The sequence below is a fragment of the Medicago sativa genome, chromosome 1 (assembly GCF_051527215.1).
Source record: "Medicago sativa cultivar Bolivia chromosome 1, Bolivia_mono, whole genome shotgun sequence".
Lineage (NCBI taxonomy): Eukaryota > Viridiplantae > Streptophyta > Magnoliopsida > Fabales > Fabaceae > Medicago > Medicago sativa.
This window is the reverse complement of record NC_140749.1, coordinates 3,856,383-3,871,768: the sequence shown is the minus strand read 5'-3', so window position 1 is coordinate 3,871,768 and position 15,386 is coordinate 3,856,383. Positions and strand designations below refer to the sequence as shown.

General features: G+C 32.3%; 3 protein-coding genes across 5 annotated transcripts; 1 reads left to right on the top strand and 2 right to left on the bottom strand.

Moving 5' to 3' along the window:
- The first annotated feature begins 1,260 nt into the window (after positions 1-1,260).
- Positions 1,261-4,890, top strand: LOC146951834 (uncharacterized). Of its 3 annotated transcripts, none has more exons than XM_085755265.1 (6): positions 1,261-1,384; positions 1,816-2,053; positions 2,184-2,324; positions 3,398-3,517; positions 4,257-4,352; positions 4,481-4,890. In XM_085755265.1, the coding sequence occupies exons 2-6, from the start codon at positions 1,835-1,837 to the stop codon at positions 4,625-4,627; spliced, it is 723 nt and encodes a 240-aa protein (XP_085611391.1). In that variant the 5' UTR covers positions 1,261-1,384; positions 1,816-1,834; the 3' UTR covers positions 4,628-4,890. The 3 variants fall into 3 exon arrangements, with proteins under 3 accessions (XP_085611391.1, XP_085611384.1, XP_085611399.1); XM_085755258.1 differs by lacking the exon at positions 1,261-1,384 and adding an exon at positions 1,407-1,690; XM_085755273.1 differs by lacking the exon at positions 1,261-1,384 and adding an exon at positions 1,477-1,680.
- Positions 4,891-5,395: 505 nt separating this feature from the next.
- Positions 5,396-11,784, bottom strand: LOC146951833 (WD repeat and SOF domain-containing protein 1). The gene is made up of 17 exons (XM_085755248.1): positions 11,658-11,784; positions 11,354-11,422; positions 11,145-11,234; positions 10,922-11,033; positions 9,136-9,163; positions 8,694-8,792; positions 8,516-8,585; positions 8,398-8,432; positions 8,218-8,292; positions 8,024-8,119; positions 7,351-7,414; positions 7,046-7,099; positions 6,831-6,916; positions 6,685-6,745; positions 6,532-6,596; positions 6,250-6,355; positions 5,396-6,016 (listed from the first exon to the last, which is right to left on the bottom strand). The coding sequence occupies exons 2-17, from the start codon at positions 11,417-11,419 to the stop codon at positions 5,765-5,767; spliced, it is 1,359 nt and encodes a 452-aa protein (XP_085611374.1). The 5' UTR covers positions 11,420-11,422; positions 11,658-11,784; the 3' UTR covers positions 5,396-5,764.
- Positions 11,785-12,955: 1,171 nt separating this feature from the next.
- Positions 12,956-15,184, bottom strand: LOC146951832 (Peroxidase superfamily protein). Its single transcript, XM_085755231.1, has 4 exons — positions 14,852-15,184; positions 14,262-14,453; positions 13,827-13,992; positions 12,956-13,700 (listed from the first exon to the last, which is right to left on the bottom strand). The coding sequence occupies exons 1-4, from the start codon at positions 15,122-15,124 to the stop codon at positions 13,288-13,290; spliced, it is 1,044 nt and encodes a 347-aa protein (XP_085611357.1). The 5' UTR covers positions 15,125-15,184; the 3' UTR covers positions 12,956-13,287.
- Between the last annotated feature and the right edge of the window lie 202 nt (positions 15,185-15,386).

Here is a 15,386-nt window from a genome sequence, read left to right as displayed (position 1 = left end):
CAAAGCCTAAAAGAAAAAATTCCAAATATCTCATATTAAAATTCTTAAAACTAATTTGTCATAACGGTGATTTTAAGAATGAATCTATCTTTTTGAGTCTTTACGTATGGTTCCAGACTAGTGAAGGTGAAGTTATGGCGTAGTGGGTTTGAGATCTTGTGTACAAAAGTGACACTATGTCATATTTAAGTTTGATTGCGAATAAGTCATGAATAATGTGCGGAGTCAAAACGAGAGCTTAGCTGAGTTGAAGTCATAATATATTCTAGTGTCATGGCATATATAGTTTCTTATTTTAATTGTATTTTCTTCTTCAAGTAATTTAACGGCTAGAAGTTCACCCTTTAAGGTTGAAATTTGAACTTTCGATAATTGCACATCACAATGTTTTTACTAACTGAACTATACTTGTATATCACACGTTTTAAAACTAGAGGAATAGTGTGCACCAAGTAGTAACGACTCGTGCTCATTAAGCATGTGATATTGAGTTAGATTTTTGACTCATGCATATAAAAATTCACCATTTTGTTATGTTAATGAATACTTGATTAAACAATCAATATTAAAGGTTAAATACAACATTTTGGGACTACAAGAATCAAATTGTTGTGTGCCATGTAAGCAACTCGGGCTAAGTATATACGGAAACTCACCATTTGATAGAAGAAAATCTTAAATGTATTTCAAATTTTTGAAGAGGTTTTTTATTTTTGAGAGAAAAATATTATTAATTAGTTGTTGAATTTCCTCCTCATGACTTTCGACTTCTTATCTCTTAAGTCGAACTAGTTGAGCTAACTCAACCTTCCAATCTAAATGTTGATATTGTTTATAAATTACTCATAACCTCGATTCTCGAACGATATAAAACTTTTCGGTGTATCAAAACATATTCCCTCATTGCTTTATTTTGTGATGTGTGTGCGGATTTTTCCCTACAAAAATTCACCAAAATTGAAGACTATAAAGTTAAAACCGTTAAATATGCATAGTGTAAAGTCCACCTATGTTTATAACTTGTAAGATCATCTCCGTCCTACCTTTAATAGTAGCCTTTAAATTAAATTTCAGTCATGTAAAAGTATATAGTTATTCCATCTGCTAAATCATGCCTACCAACTCACATTAATTTGGCTTCATTCAAGACTATATATATATATATAGTGACTTTTATTTTTGACATAAAGCATTGATCTCATTATTTTTCTTACAGCACAGTAACTACTTAATTATTTAAAAAAATTGTCCTATTCATTTATCTGTCTTATGGTCACCTACCTATATGTAATAAACGTGGTAGTTGTGTCATAATTTGATAAGAAGGACACTCCATTACTTGCAACCTATTTCTGGTGTCTGTTGTTCCATGCCATACAAATTGGTTAGTTATTATTTCCTTTAATATGGCCCTACGTCATATTAACATATATTTCATTTCATAGTTATATATATTATTTTTTTGGTACAAATTCCATAGCTATATTTATACGGAACTTTTTCAATCTTAGTACATAGTTATTATTACTACTACTTGTTAGAATTGAGAAAATTATCAATGTTCTATATGTTATCATAAACTTAGAAACATTGAGAAAATCTCCCCTCTTAGATGCAACCATAGCATAGCATATTCTCTTAAATTATTCTTAAGAAACAGCACATCCACCATATATAATTGTATAATAAAGTATTCTCTCTTTATCTCTATTCCATTGAAGTTTCTATTTATCTATCATTATACTTTCATGTACTTATTTCTTTTGTTATATGATGATATATTAATTTGTTGAAACTTAATTGCATATTTTGCAGTTGAAGAGAATATAGAGAAATGGAAGAATATATTCAAAAGACAATTGTGGTTGGAGTTTTTTCATGGACAACAACTTTTCTTGTAATGAGGAAAATCTTTCCAAAACGTTCATTTGATTTCTCCAACAGAATTGTATCTACAATTCATGCAATTTTAGCAGTAACATTGGCTACTCTATCTGTTCAAGATTGGAAATGTCCAATTTGTCCAGTGGCTTCAAATTCTTCTTACAGACAGGTACTTCAAAATTTATTTATTGACAATAAGTACTTACTAATTAATTACTTCATTCAATTTATATATGTTGAAGTATATATCATTTGTACTTAATTGGTGTTAATTGTTTATATGTTTGAAATTTGATCAGATGGAAGTTTTGGCAGTGAGCCTGTCATATCTAATTTATGATCTAGTGTGTTGTTTATTTGATGAAAAATTCAATTGGGACAACACTATCCACCATTTAGTAAGCATTGTGGGACTGATAGCTGGCTTATGCTATCAAAAGGTAAATTAAATTGATCACTCAAATAATTCAATTAGTTTTCATTTTCATATTAATCATTATTAATTGCTTATTTAGATTCTAATTATCAGATAATATTAATCGAATGACTCGTTTGACTTTACAAAATGTGTCTAAATATGCAACTGTCACTGTGATTGTTAACAACTAATTTCCTGTTAGAATAATTTAGAGTTTGTTAAAGTTAGTTGAAAGTGTTGTGAATTGGAGGAAAAGGTGAGTGTTGAAAATATGTAAAGGAGAGATCAAGAAATTTAATGCATTAAGGTTTTTGTTTAAAGATGAGATATCCAACTCATTTATGTGGTTGTTTTTGACTCAATGTGGGTGATCTTTTGGACTCCCTTCACTACCCAAACGTGGTGTCAAACTCAATGGTTAACAAAGGGGCCGACTCCTTGTGTCGAAATTCTTTCCGACAATAGTGGTCAAGCGGCGTGCTCCATTGAACGTGTCCAATGGCAATGCAAGTGTATGTGGATGAAAAAGCTTCCACTCGAGGGGGGTGCATAGCCGGATGAATGGATGATCTTACGTTTGAGGGAGAGATTGTTGTGTCAAGTGTGATTGGATGGAAAATTGAGTGTTCAATGATATGAAAGTGAGAGAGCTCAAAAATCTAATATTTTAAGGTTTTGGATAAAAAAATGTGGTGTTCAATTACTTATATGATTACTTTTAATCCAGTTTAGATGATCCCTCAGGCTCCCTAAGCTGTTACACCCAATAAAAAGTTGGATAGAATTAGTTGCAATATAGTTTAGATATTTTAGTTTTGTTAGAATCATAGAAAGTGCATCTAGTATTTTATGATAATGAACTTTTCTCATTCTATCAATTCAAAACATTGAATATTTCTATTGTTTCCATGTAGATAGATTAAATGTTTGGTCATTGAATTTTGGATTATCTCTTTCTCAATTTTTCAATGCTGCCAATTTGCATATTTTATTTTAAAAATATTCTTTATGGAACTATTACTCTAAGCTTTTGTGTTAATTAATATGAGGATTTGGTGATAAGGTTGTAACATTCTGCTATAAACATATGATCAGTGTGGCTCAGAGATGGTGGGAGCAGTATGGGTAACAGAGATGTCAAGCCCATTCTTGCATTTGAGGGAGCTTCTAAAGGAGCTTGGTTACAAGGACACTCCCCTTAATTTGACTGCAGATGTAAGTAAACCACTATTAAGGACATACCAAATATTTATTTATTTTGTACCAAAGAACATTGCATGTGTAATCTGGTTAAGAAAGTGATAGAGTTTACGGTTTAGGTATATATCTTATTCCAGGCTATTTTTGTTGAGCAAGTAATTTTTTTGGAGTTGACTAAATCCTCTATTTTTAAATCAACCAAATCTAGTTCTATTTTCAATTTTAATTGACCTAAATATCTTGTTTTTCTATTTCCTATCTAAAGTACTCGAGGGTTTATGATAAATTAAATTTGAATTATGAATATCATTTCAAGAGTTTAGAGATGTGATAATAAGTTAAAAGAGAAAATCGATAAAATTTAAAACATTTCTTAGCATGTAAGAATGGAGAGTTAGAAGAAGGAAAACTTTGGAGAATTTCTGCTCAAAATGAAATTTACTATTTTGATTGATCAGTTTTTATCAGAAAATAGTTTGAAACAATATGATGGATTAAGTGTGTGAATATTTTGAATAAAAAAAAATATTCTACAAATTTTAAGCAATGAAATAACTTAATTATAATATAAGGGATTAAAAATATAATTACCAAAATTTTTAAAAAATTATTTTGAAGAAGTGAGTGAGTGAGAAGATCACACCAATTAGTGTCATGATTTATAACTATATAAGACGCTAATTTATCTGCACAATACTTTAGACATGTATGAATTACCTTAAAATAAGCTAACAGATGAGTTTGTATGGTGCAGATTTTATTTGCTTCAATATTTACATTTGCTAGGATGATGATTGGACCTTGTATCACCTACGTAACATTAACTTCCAATAACCCATTTCTCATCAAGGTATAATAACACTAAATAATTTGTTGCCCTTAGTTTTTATATTTTAAACATTTTTATGAATATATTTAATAATATGATACTCATTGGTTTCTTGATCACATCTTGTCCAATTCCTTCGACTATTACAGGCTATGGGATTGGGTTTGCAGCTGGTAAGTACATTCTGGTTCTTCAAAATTGTAAGAATGATGAGATACAAACTAACCAAGAAATCATCATCATCCAAAAATGGCATCAAGCACACCACCAGCATCAAAAGCAGGACAGCTAGCTAGCTGACAATTCTACATCAATCAGTGTTTGGGAATTTTATGAATCCAATGAATGATATAAAGTACTTCAAAGTGGCCCCTTCAATCATTATTTTGCTTGTGTGAATTGAGACATAAATTTCGTACATATATATTCATTGGACAATAATTTAGGAGGAGATTGGACAAATCTTGTTTTAATATTAATTTTAGAAGTTGCTCACAAAAACAAAATGATGCGATAACATCATATTTGGATGCAAATGTTACAACACTTCATTTCACAAGCTTTGAGTTTGGTATCTCAAACTAGAACAACAAGCTTCATTCATCAAGATTCCACCAAGTGGAATAGAGTCAATTAGATGATTCAGAAAATGTCATACTTCCTAACCATAAATCATTCAGATTTTGTCTATAATGCACAAGCAAAATAGTGTTACACCATTCACAAATTTTGCTTTCACCAATGGGTCAATAAATTTCATTGTTTTACCTCATTTATTAAATTAAATGAGATTTATTGATCTAATGGTAAAAACAAACTTGTACATGATGCAACATTTATCTTACTTGTGCATCATAGCTTTGCCTATCATATATTAAATTTAATTCTGGATTCTTTATCTATAAGAGCCTGTTTGAAACACTTCCCAAAAACTCTTTTTTAGTTTTTAAAAAGAAACTTAAAAACTTGTTTGCTACACTATTTTTAAAATTACAGTTTTGAAAACTGTTTTGAATTTTTTAGTTTTGGGGACTAAAAAACTAAAACATGTAAAAGGATAACTATTGTGAGAAGAGGACTTGTATATTTCAAAAACTGAAAACAAAAACTATTTCAAACAGGCCCTAAATCTTTCTTTTCAATTTCCTTTTGATTGAATTGAAGATTTTGTTAGAGCTCAATAGTGTAATATTTCATCACATTTACTAATTTAAACTCAAAAATATCAAGAATACTAAACTCAAAAATACACCAAAATTTCTTGCATTGGCACATATAACTGAACCAAGCAGTAAAACACCACAAAATTAGCTATTGATTTCACTAATGATGCATGCTTAGCATCCATTTGCCTGAGAAAACAGTATATAAACTCTTGCCACTTCATAAATATATATATTGCATTTTTCAGTATGCACTGGCTCAGAAAAACCTCACTCAACTTCTCTGATAATTCTTCTTTCCCGCAACGGCTTTGTTGTAACACTCCCTGGGGCACTGTGAGCTTTCCTCCTCTCTTCCTTCTTTTTCTTAGCATCAGCTATAACACGTATCAAAGAAGAAGCCTTGTATATTGGTCTTGGTAAGTGTCTATGCCTTGCAATACGGTTAACTTCAGGAAGGTGCCTGTAGCGTTTCTTTATGGCCTCGTGATAGTCATGCTTCTTCTTTTCCCTCGGAAGAACCTGTGGCATCATCGTAAACAGGTGAATCTCAGGGAATGAATTGAAGGGCCTCTCAGAAGAGAAATTATTAGAGGATAAACCATAGCCAACTAACTAATTGAATAACAAGATCACAATTACAATAGAATTTCAATCGTAGTACAACATGAACCACAATTAATAGATGACAGTTTATTTTATTTTGTGTGTGTGTGTGTGTGTGTGGAGAAAGACGGTGAATGAAATCAACTCACTACTCCAAGTTGTTCTGATGCTTTGGCCTTCCAAAGTCTGAGGTTAGTATCATCACTTCCTGAAATTACATAACTTCCATCGCCGCTGAACTTGACACAGAATACCCTGTGTACAAAAGATAAAGATTAGCTGCCATAAAGCATGATAAGAATATTTCAATAAACTCGGCACAGACAGCAAAAGAAATCTTTTAAACAGCTGAGGTTTGTATCGTTTGAAAAGTTAAGCAGACAATTAAACACAACAGAATGCTCAGTGCACAATATGTAAATTGAGTGAACCTTTGCATTCTTTTAGTATGATAAATCTCTCTGCTGTGACCACCATTATAAGGGAAGATTCTCACCTACAAATGAGAAATTGTTAATACATACAACTCTAACTCAGTAAGAAGATAAAATGACAAGGTTATAATGAAGTCCAAGGGAACTAACTGTTCTATCATAAGATCCGGTGACAAATTCTCGACCAGTTGGTGAGTAGTCAATATCCATCCTGTAGAGTGAAACATGAAAATGTTAGTATGACGAATTGCAGAATTACGAAATACTGTGAACATTTACAGAAAATCCATAATTACACTGCAGAAACGTGATCTTTATGAACACATTTGGCTTCACCCAATTTCCTGGAATCATAACTATAGCAGTAACCATCTTCATTTGCCTGCATGCCAATAAAATTTGTCCACAAGAATTTAAATATCACTAAAATTTTGATTTTGTAATACAACTACAAAAATCGTAAACAATAAAAGCATCAGAACCACTGGACAAACTGATCAGATAAACTTACCACTGTAAAATTTATGGGTTCCATTGGATTCCAAGCTATAGAATTGGTTTTGGTCTGTTACATTAGATAAAAGTTAGTATAGTCATGACTCACGAATATAATATATTTGGAATTAAGACCAAAAGATATGAAGCAGAAAAAAATCTTTAACACATTATCAATTATGCAGTTACGAAATGTGCCAAGGATATGTATAATCAAAAGAAAAATAATAAGGACCTCAGTTTAATAATAATTACAAGATATACCAAAATCAAAACATGTGCCATGATTTAAACTAATGATAATTGATAAGAGATCATTACCATCATTATCATTTTCCTTACTGGGGTATCCATCCGTAAATCATACAGATTTATGCTCCTGTCACTGAAAAAACAAAAAATAAACAGTTCAAGACACGAGAATGAAAAGCACATTCAGATGATATTGTTCCAATGTAAGTAGTAGATCAAAACTTGATTTCTAAATGAGCATAAAATGCAAACCAAAATAAATATAAATCAGTTCCTTATTAAATAAATTCCTTCCTATAAGTAAGATGATTAACATCGTTGACCATATTTAACTAAATAAAACTAAATAAAAACCAAGACTAACTAGATTAAGGTCAATGTTCTCAATGGTGAATTGATGGGAGTTGAGTTAACGGAATTGCCAGATGGCAAGTGAGGAGGAATGAAGAGGACGTGGGAATCATGAGAGAGACTAGGGAAAATAACTGAAAGGGGAGAGTACTATCTGAGACACGGGTAAGGATTTGGAAGGGCTGCGTATGAGAAACAGTTTTCATCTGAGAAGGGTAGTTATCACTATAGTCTATCTAGATTAGATGTACCATTTCTACAAGGAGGTTATATTTCCATTCATTGTAATCAGCCACTGTTGTATTGTAATTGCAGAGAGTTCCCCTTAGTGTTAATTATATAATCCCGTGTTTATTCTATTTTTAGCATTGAAATCAGCATCGCAGTGTACCTAGCTGAGCTTGCTAAGAGATTTGGTTCTCCTGGATTAAAGCGGACAGAAATCACCGTATCTGATCCCCATACGAAACTATTTACTGGCTGAGACCTGCAGAAAGGAGGTAACAACAGCATAAAGTATAAGAGTCTACAAAAGTAGTCGGTGATAGTAAAATATGAAAACTAATTAGAAACTGATATCAAAACCTGTTGTGATTCCATATATCTACTTGAGCGCCACCTGTGGCAAAATGCTCGCCGTCCCATTGGTGATCAACAGCGCTAAAAAAAAAAACAAAAGAAAACCAATGTTTTGTAAGCATAAAAATATAGTAAAACAAGAAGTTTTGATATCTTCCTGAAATAAATAACAGCCCTATGACTTACCAAAATGCATTCTTCCAAACATAAACACTTGCCGGCTAGGGAAAAAAGTTCAAAAAAGTAGATTAGTATATCCAAAAGAAAATTTTACAAAAAAAAATCCTCCAGCACAAAATTCCACCTCAATAGTTGTCTTAATTGAGCCATCTGAGTCCCCAAAAGAAGCAACAGGAACATTCCAAAGTCTGACACTGAACATAAAATTCCAGTTCACACATCAGAAAAGTTACATCGATGACTAAAGATGTGAGTTTAATATAATAATAGTAAAAGAAAAACGAAAAGAGGTTGGTACTTACGTGGAATCAGTTCCACATGAAACAAGAATGCGGCCATCTGTCGATGCTGTCAGGCCTCGCACAGCACCTTGGTGTCCAGGGAACTGACAAACAGTCCGTCTTTTTTCCATAAACAAAATGACAATATTAGATACATAATAACACAGTCCCACAAGTTGTAACCAACATGAAAATCCTTCCTACCATCATTGCCTAAAGTCTAATTAAATAAGCTGATGCATGGCCATTCACCAATATTTTTCTTATCCATAACAAAAGTTTGATGTATTATTATTTACTTTTATCATATAAGAAACAGGATTTTTTTATGACCACTCTTCAGAAAGCAAATATATCCCAGAACATTTAAAATTGCTAAGATAATAACGTACATCATGTACTTGATTCTAGATTCTAGATAGAAACAGAACATTTAAAATTGAAAGAAAAAGGTATATTTTACCTAGCAGCTATATCCCAAAGACGAATATCTGCAAACACAATAAACGCAGGTGTTAATATAGTAGTTTAAAACGGATTGAGCATCAAGTAAGGAAAAGGTGTAATGGCACTAGTATAGAGAGGGGCGGGGGGATGAAAAACCAGTGAAAACAAGCACCAGAATGACACAGCCAGATGTGGGGGACAAAAAGGAGGAGTAATGGCACAAGATACAAAATTCACATGAGTTTAACCTCTAAATGTTTTATGGTTGTTTGACAACCATCTATGAGAATTATGCAAAGAGAACCATTATAGTTTAAACAACTGTCCACTTTCATAATAAGCATGAAAACATTAGCTTTGATTCTTGCCCCACTTATAAGGAGGTTGGAAAATATTAAGCCAATTACATGTGTAATGCTACAAAGTTAAAGAAAGGGTTAATATATATTTACCCCACTGTAATATTAGCGGTTTCTGGTTTACCCCCAGTAAAAAAAAATTGTTTCGGTTCAAACCCTGTAATTTGAAGATTCTTTAGTTTTGGGCCTTCATGAATTTTGACTGTACAAAATCGATGATATGATAGAGGGCAAAATCCGCTCAAATTACAGGGGTGTGAAAGTACCTTCAATTTTGAAATTTGACGTCATAAGGTCCAAAACCAAAGAATCTTCAAACTACAGGGTTGGAATCTAAACAATTTTGTTTACAGGAGGGGTAAACTAGAAATCGCTAATGTTACAGGAGGTAAACATATATTAACCCTTAAAGAAATGTTAACTAGAAGTCAGTAAGAATTTACCAAAATTAAAGTTTGGCTGTTTGATAAGTCGAAGTAATGAAAACTACTCCTCTATCTAATAGTTAACTGATAATATTGTCAAGATGCAAACTCACTCAAGAAAAAGAATTTTGGTTTTCTCGATGTGTCCCAGTTAAAATATATCATAATTACAAATATTAACAATGTCCTTTAAACTAAAATAATCTTGTTCTTCCTGGATCTTACTATCTACTGAACTCCTGAAATTAAAATCGGGTATCCAACTTATATTTTGAAAATTGTTAAACTGATACACATTTCAAGAAAAAGTATAAAAGTGTATGTTTAATTATTAGAAAAGTATTTCTTCAGAGATGTAAAACTGTCTACAAGTTTCTTGACTGGGAGTAAAATTGTGGTTGATGTATCGTCTCTAGGAAAGCATTGTTTGTGACCAAAGATTACAAATAGCCTAGCAGAGGGGTCCAAGTAGACGTGTTGAAAAACCACCAATGAAACACGGGTCTGGTTCGGTATGGTATGGTACCAAACCAAACTTTCAACAGCATCAACCCATCACTCTTCCAATCTTTCTCAACCCATTAGCATAACCATAACCATTCTAATTTCTTATTTATTTCCAAATATCATTTTAAATCAATCTATCAAATGGCAAAACAAATTACCCTATCTTCTCTTCTAAATTTTTCCAATCCTATATCAAGTGTACAACAATACAATTAAGCCATTAGCTAAGCATGAAATTGAAGCAACATGATTAAAGGGTTGTTTGAATTGACTTGTTTATAAGCACTTTTGAGACGGTTTTGGAGAGCTTATAAAAACAGCTTTTGACATGTTCATAAGCTGTTTTCACCTTATTTCCACAAGCTTTTCAGGATAGCTTATGAAAACAACTTATACTTAAATGAAAACAGTTTTGACTTTATTATATCTTTTGCCATAGAAATAGTTTATACATATGCACATGATTAAATCGTTCATCCAAAAAGGACCTGAGTAAGGAAAATTGAAGTACCTCCATCCATTGAACCAGAGAATATCTCTTTCAATTGACTAGGGTTCTTAGCCATACACGAAATTGCATCTACATGTCCATCCATTGCTCCTATAAAAGGTCTAGCAAAAATCTATATCCACAAAAAAAAACTAAAAAATTAAAATCAACAGCAAACATAGTACACATCGTATCCTATAAAATCATATTCACAATAAAAAACACATAGGGTGACAAATATGACCTTATCCAACTTCACTGCATTGAGAGCACGAACATATTCCACCGCCTTCTCTTGAGGACGAAGAATTGGATCGTAATTACGGAAGACACGCTAAAAAAAACAAAAGGGTAATGTTAGAATAACAAAAAGATGATAAATTTACATGAATTAAGAAGAATGAAGAGGGTTAACAATAAAGGGTAGTGTTGTGTGTGCATTGAATGAATTACCTGAAGGTCTTGGCTTCGTTCTCGAGTGAATTCCTCCGTAGAGCGTGATATAACTTTGATCTTCATTGTCTGCAGAAGAAAACCATAAAGAGAGAATATTTCACTTTTGAACTTCTCCAAATTCAGTAGAAGTGTCAATGAAAACAGCTTATAGCTTATACGAAAACAATTGAACTTTATTTATCATTTTGTGATAGGAATAGATTTTACATAAGCAAGGCACTTTAATTCACACTGATTTTAATCTGTAAGATTAAAAAGTTTAATCTGAAATATGTATAATAGAAGTTTGATATATGCACACCTTTACAACGGCGAACGGAGGAAGTAGCAATGAGCGGCGGTGAGCTGTGGTGGATTGGCGGTGGTGCACACAGGGGTTAGGGTTCGGAATTGGCAGAGGATGGTGCTAGCCGGAGCCGATGTTATGCGATGTTGAAGGTGAACTGAACTAGGTTTTATAACTGGGCTTGCTCTCTATGGTTTAGGTCAGCCCAAATGCGAAAATTAAAATCTTATTATTTATACGGATTAACGCGGTAAAAAAATTGAATAGTCGAGCAGGTACAAAGAATGCTAGTTATTAGTATGGAAATATCGTCAACAATCGTTAACAAATAGAATGTAAAATTTGTTCCGCCAACGTAAGTAACATTCCATTGGATTGGATAAGTTGTATTTGGTTTTTTTAGTTACATTGTGATAGTCCGACTCAACTCTATTTTTTTTAATAACTTGTGATAATTGGGTCAACATAGTTCGATGGTTCTACTAAAAAATTGTGTTATTAAAACCAATGAAACATATGTGAATCGACGCAAGTTGACCTAGTGAGCGGAAGAAGACTCGTAAAGTAATTATTCTATAAATCATGCTAAGAGCACAAATTAAATAGATAAAAACAAATGAAATGACAGATAAATTTTTAAGTTATTAAATATACAAATTTCAAAAAAAAATATTTCTATATTTTGTTGAAAAATATTGAGTCAAACAGGTCCTAAATTATTTTCAAATTAATATCCTAATTTTTTTTATATTTAAATTTTAATCTTTACCATAAAGTGAGCTAAAAAAGTTATATTTTTGATTCTTATTTTGAATTGAATTGAAATTTTGTATTTTTAAAATCATATTATAATGACATAATAGATTGATATATGAAATTAGCATATCTAATTAACGAGTGTTAAGCTGTGTAAATAAGTATCGACTGTGTTATTATCTAAGTGAAAAGTTTCTAAACAATTGCAGTAGTTCACTATATATTATCATCATAGTAATAGAGTAGCATTTTATACAAATATGTTGTGACACGAATATTACATGTTTGAGTCATTCAACCATTTAGTTCAAGATATGATCTCTATTTTGTAGCAATTGCGTGTGAGAATATATTGAATTATCCAAAAAGAGTAGCTTTTCATGATCATGTATACTTGCCTCTTGTCCCATTCTTAAACTAAACACGCATGAGATTATCAACAATAGAATATACTTCAAAAAATCAATAAAATATACATTTTTTTACACGAACCATAAAATTAACTTATGGAAGAGTAACAAATGAAATAGAAGCAATATAAACACTCAATTACTACGTGCTTTCAAACTTCACTGTTTATATAGATGCAACACAATTCAAATCCTCCTAACAACCATAGGTTTAATACTTTTAAAGTCTTCCCTCCTTCTACATTTTAAAAAGGGAAATAATACAGAACATATGGTTGTACTTTTTTTAGCACATATATAGTTGTACTTCTTAAATAAATATATAAAGTGCCATGCTTCTTAGACATAGTACCATGTTATTAAGGAAAAGAAACACAAAACATAACACTCAATGACTCTTAATTTTTTTGTTGTTAACCCTCCAATTATTAGGAGAAGGTTCCTAGACTCAATGACTCAATAATATAAAACTATGTTTCTTAATTAACTCGACGACAATTCTTTCTAACTTCGCCATTAAAACCAGTGAGAGGACGAAGGTTCCCCAACTTGATCATAGACAAGGCAAATTGTTGAAAGAAGAGACTCTCATCTTGTGCATATTTCTTCACCAAGTCACGAGTCTCCTTAACATTCCCTGTGAGAAGCACTTCATCTGAATTAAGCAATCCTTTTCCCCTAAGTAAGAGTTTGTAATAGGTATTATCAAACATTCTTGGGGAACCAAAGTCCAAGGGAGAAATAATGTTGTCACCACCTGATCTTGGGCACATTGATTTCAAACCAAAGTAAAATGTTTTTTCTAGATTCGAATCTGGTTGGTTGTTTCCATTTTGGTTGTATAGTCTTTGCTTGAATGTTGCACATTTTGCCACACCAATTGTATGAGCACCTACATTATAAAGTGACGATCTTTTAAGAACAATTTTTGTGTGTAAACGTGACAATTATTACGAGACAGAGAAGTAATATTATGTAACACTAATAGAAAATGTGGTTAAGAATTTGAAAGTTCCACCTGAGAGGGCAACAAGGTCTACTTCATCAAGGCCTTGACGCTTGAAAAATGTTAAGAGGCCTTCAACAGTGGCATTTGGTGGGGGAATGTTTTTGTTTGAGCCCCTTAGACTTGCTGTTTTTGAGTCTCTCCTTCCTAATGGTAGCTCCCAGTTAGGTCCTCCACTCTGTTTCAAAAGAATATTGATCAAGTTTCAAATTAAGCATGTTAGTATTTGTGTGTCAGATTACCTTATATATACAGAAAGAAACACACACATCTAGGTTTAATCATATTGTTCTTAAAATGTTATTTTCTTTCACCATAGTCTATTAAAAAATTGGTTGTTTTTCATTCTTAACAACGATTCAAAAAACATGACCCCTAAGTATATAACATATGCAAAGTAGATAAAAGTTGGTCGTCTCAATTTGAGTCATGTGTGTTTTTTCTTACAAGAACAGTGGATCCCCTAGCAGCAAGCGCAACAATATCTGCACATGAGACTGTACGAGGACATGCTTGTTCCAACTTAGATTTGATTTCATCAATCACTTCAAAACCTCGAACGGAATTTTTGTTAGGTCCACCATTTTTTTCACTGACAATTGTGGCACTATCGTCCAACAAAATTGATGCATCGCAGCCCTGTGTTAAAAGTAAAATGAAGAGAAATTTTTCAGCTCCTTGACATATGCATGCAAAAGAATCCAAAGCAAATTTAACAAATGCAAAGCAATATATACAACAAAATAGCTCAGCAAAAAGATACATGATTTTATATACTGCGAATAAGAATTAATTCCTTATGAAATGAATCTATTTTTTTTCTCTCAAAAGTTGTTGGCAAATTAAGAAAGTGTATTCAGGAAGACTTAGATACATGATTATGATATTATTTTATGTTTTACTTGCAGTCGCAATTCTTGATATTATATCGAAGTACAATCAAATATGTCCAGTACAAATGAAAAGACTTAAAAACCTTTATGTCGCGACTCGGAGCTGTATTTAAAACATGTATTGCTATTGTGTTTGAAATTTACCTGCACAAAACAGTCGTGGAAGTGAAGTCGAAGAAGAGAAGCTGCCATTCTGATATCCTTAGCAATGGCCTTCTCCAAGACTGACATGACAATGCCATTAGCTTGAGGGCATGAAAACTGATAGAATTGAGGAGAAAGTCCAAAAGACATTCCTCTAGTGGTTCCACCATGATGACCACCCCAGCCAAAGTGAAAATCATGGACAGGATGAGCATGGGAAAGTGTAAGTGAGAGAAAAGCTGCAACAAGAAGAATGACTTTGGTGAAAGACATGGTGACAAGTGACAAGTAAGAGGCTTGTTTGATGACTATTAATATTGCTGTGTATCATATTGGATTGGATTGTTTGGTATATATAGTGCTAAAGGATCAAACCACTCACTACTATCCTCAACAAATTAATCACCTAATGTGTGAAATAAACTTATGACTTTATCAACATGTTCTGTCCTAGCCCCACCTATGATGCAATGTGTAGTGGTTCTGGTTTACCTGCTCCTGGACCTTATCAAAACAGTGTATAACTGATTTGCTT

Bases quoted from the DNA above. Each gene is read 5' to 3' on its own strand.
- LOC146951834 (XM_085755265.1), top strand. From the start codon at position 1,835: ATGGAAGAATATATTCAAAAGACAATTGTGGTTGGAGTTTTTTCATGG. The intron at 2,325-3,397 runs GTAAATTAAATT...ACATATGATCAG, and splicing joins CTGGCTTATGCTATCAAAAG to TGTGGCTCAGAGATGGTGGG. The intron at 3,518-4,256 runs GTAAGTAAACCA...TGTATGGTGCAG, and splicing joins CCCTTAATTTGACTGCAGAT to ATTTTATTTGCTTCAATATT.
- LOC146951833 (XM_085755248.1), bottom strand. From the start codon at position 11,419: ATGAAGATCAAAGTTATATCACGCTCTACGGAGGAATTCACTCGAGAA. The intron at 8,793-9,135 runs GTAAAATATACC...TATGGAAAAAAG, and splicing joins CTTTGGGATATAGCTGCTAG to ACGGACTGTTTGTCAGTTCC. The intron at 6,356-6,531 runs GTTCACTCAATT...TTTTGTACACAG, and splicing joins CATACTAAAAGAATGCAAAG to GGTATTCTGTGTCAAGTTCA.
- LOC146951832 (XM_085755231.1), bottom strand. From the start codon at position 15,124: ATGTCTTTCACCAAAGTCATTCTTCTTGTTGCAGCTTTTCTCTCACTT. The intron at 13,993-14,261 runs GTAAGAAAAAAC...CTTTTGAAACAG, and splicing joins CTAGGGGATCCACTGTTCTT to AGTGGAGGACCTAACTGGGA. The intron at 13,701-13,826 runs GTGGAACTTTCA...TTTATAATGTAG, and splicing joins AGACCTTGTTGCCCTCTCAG to GTGCTCATACAATTGGTGTG.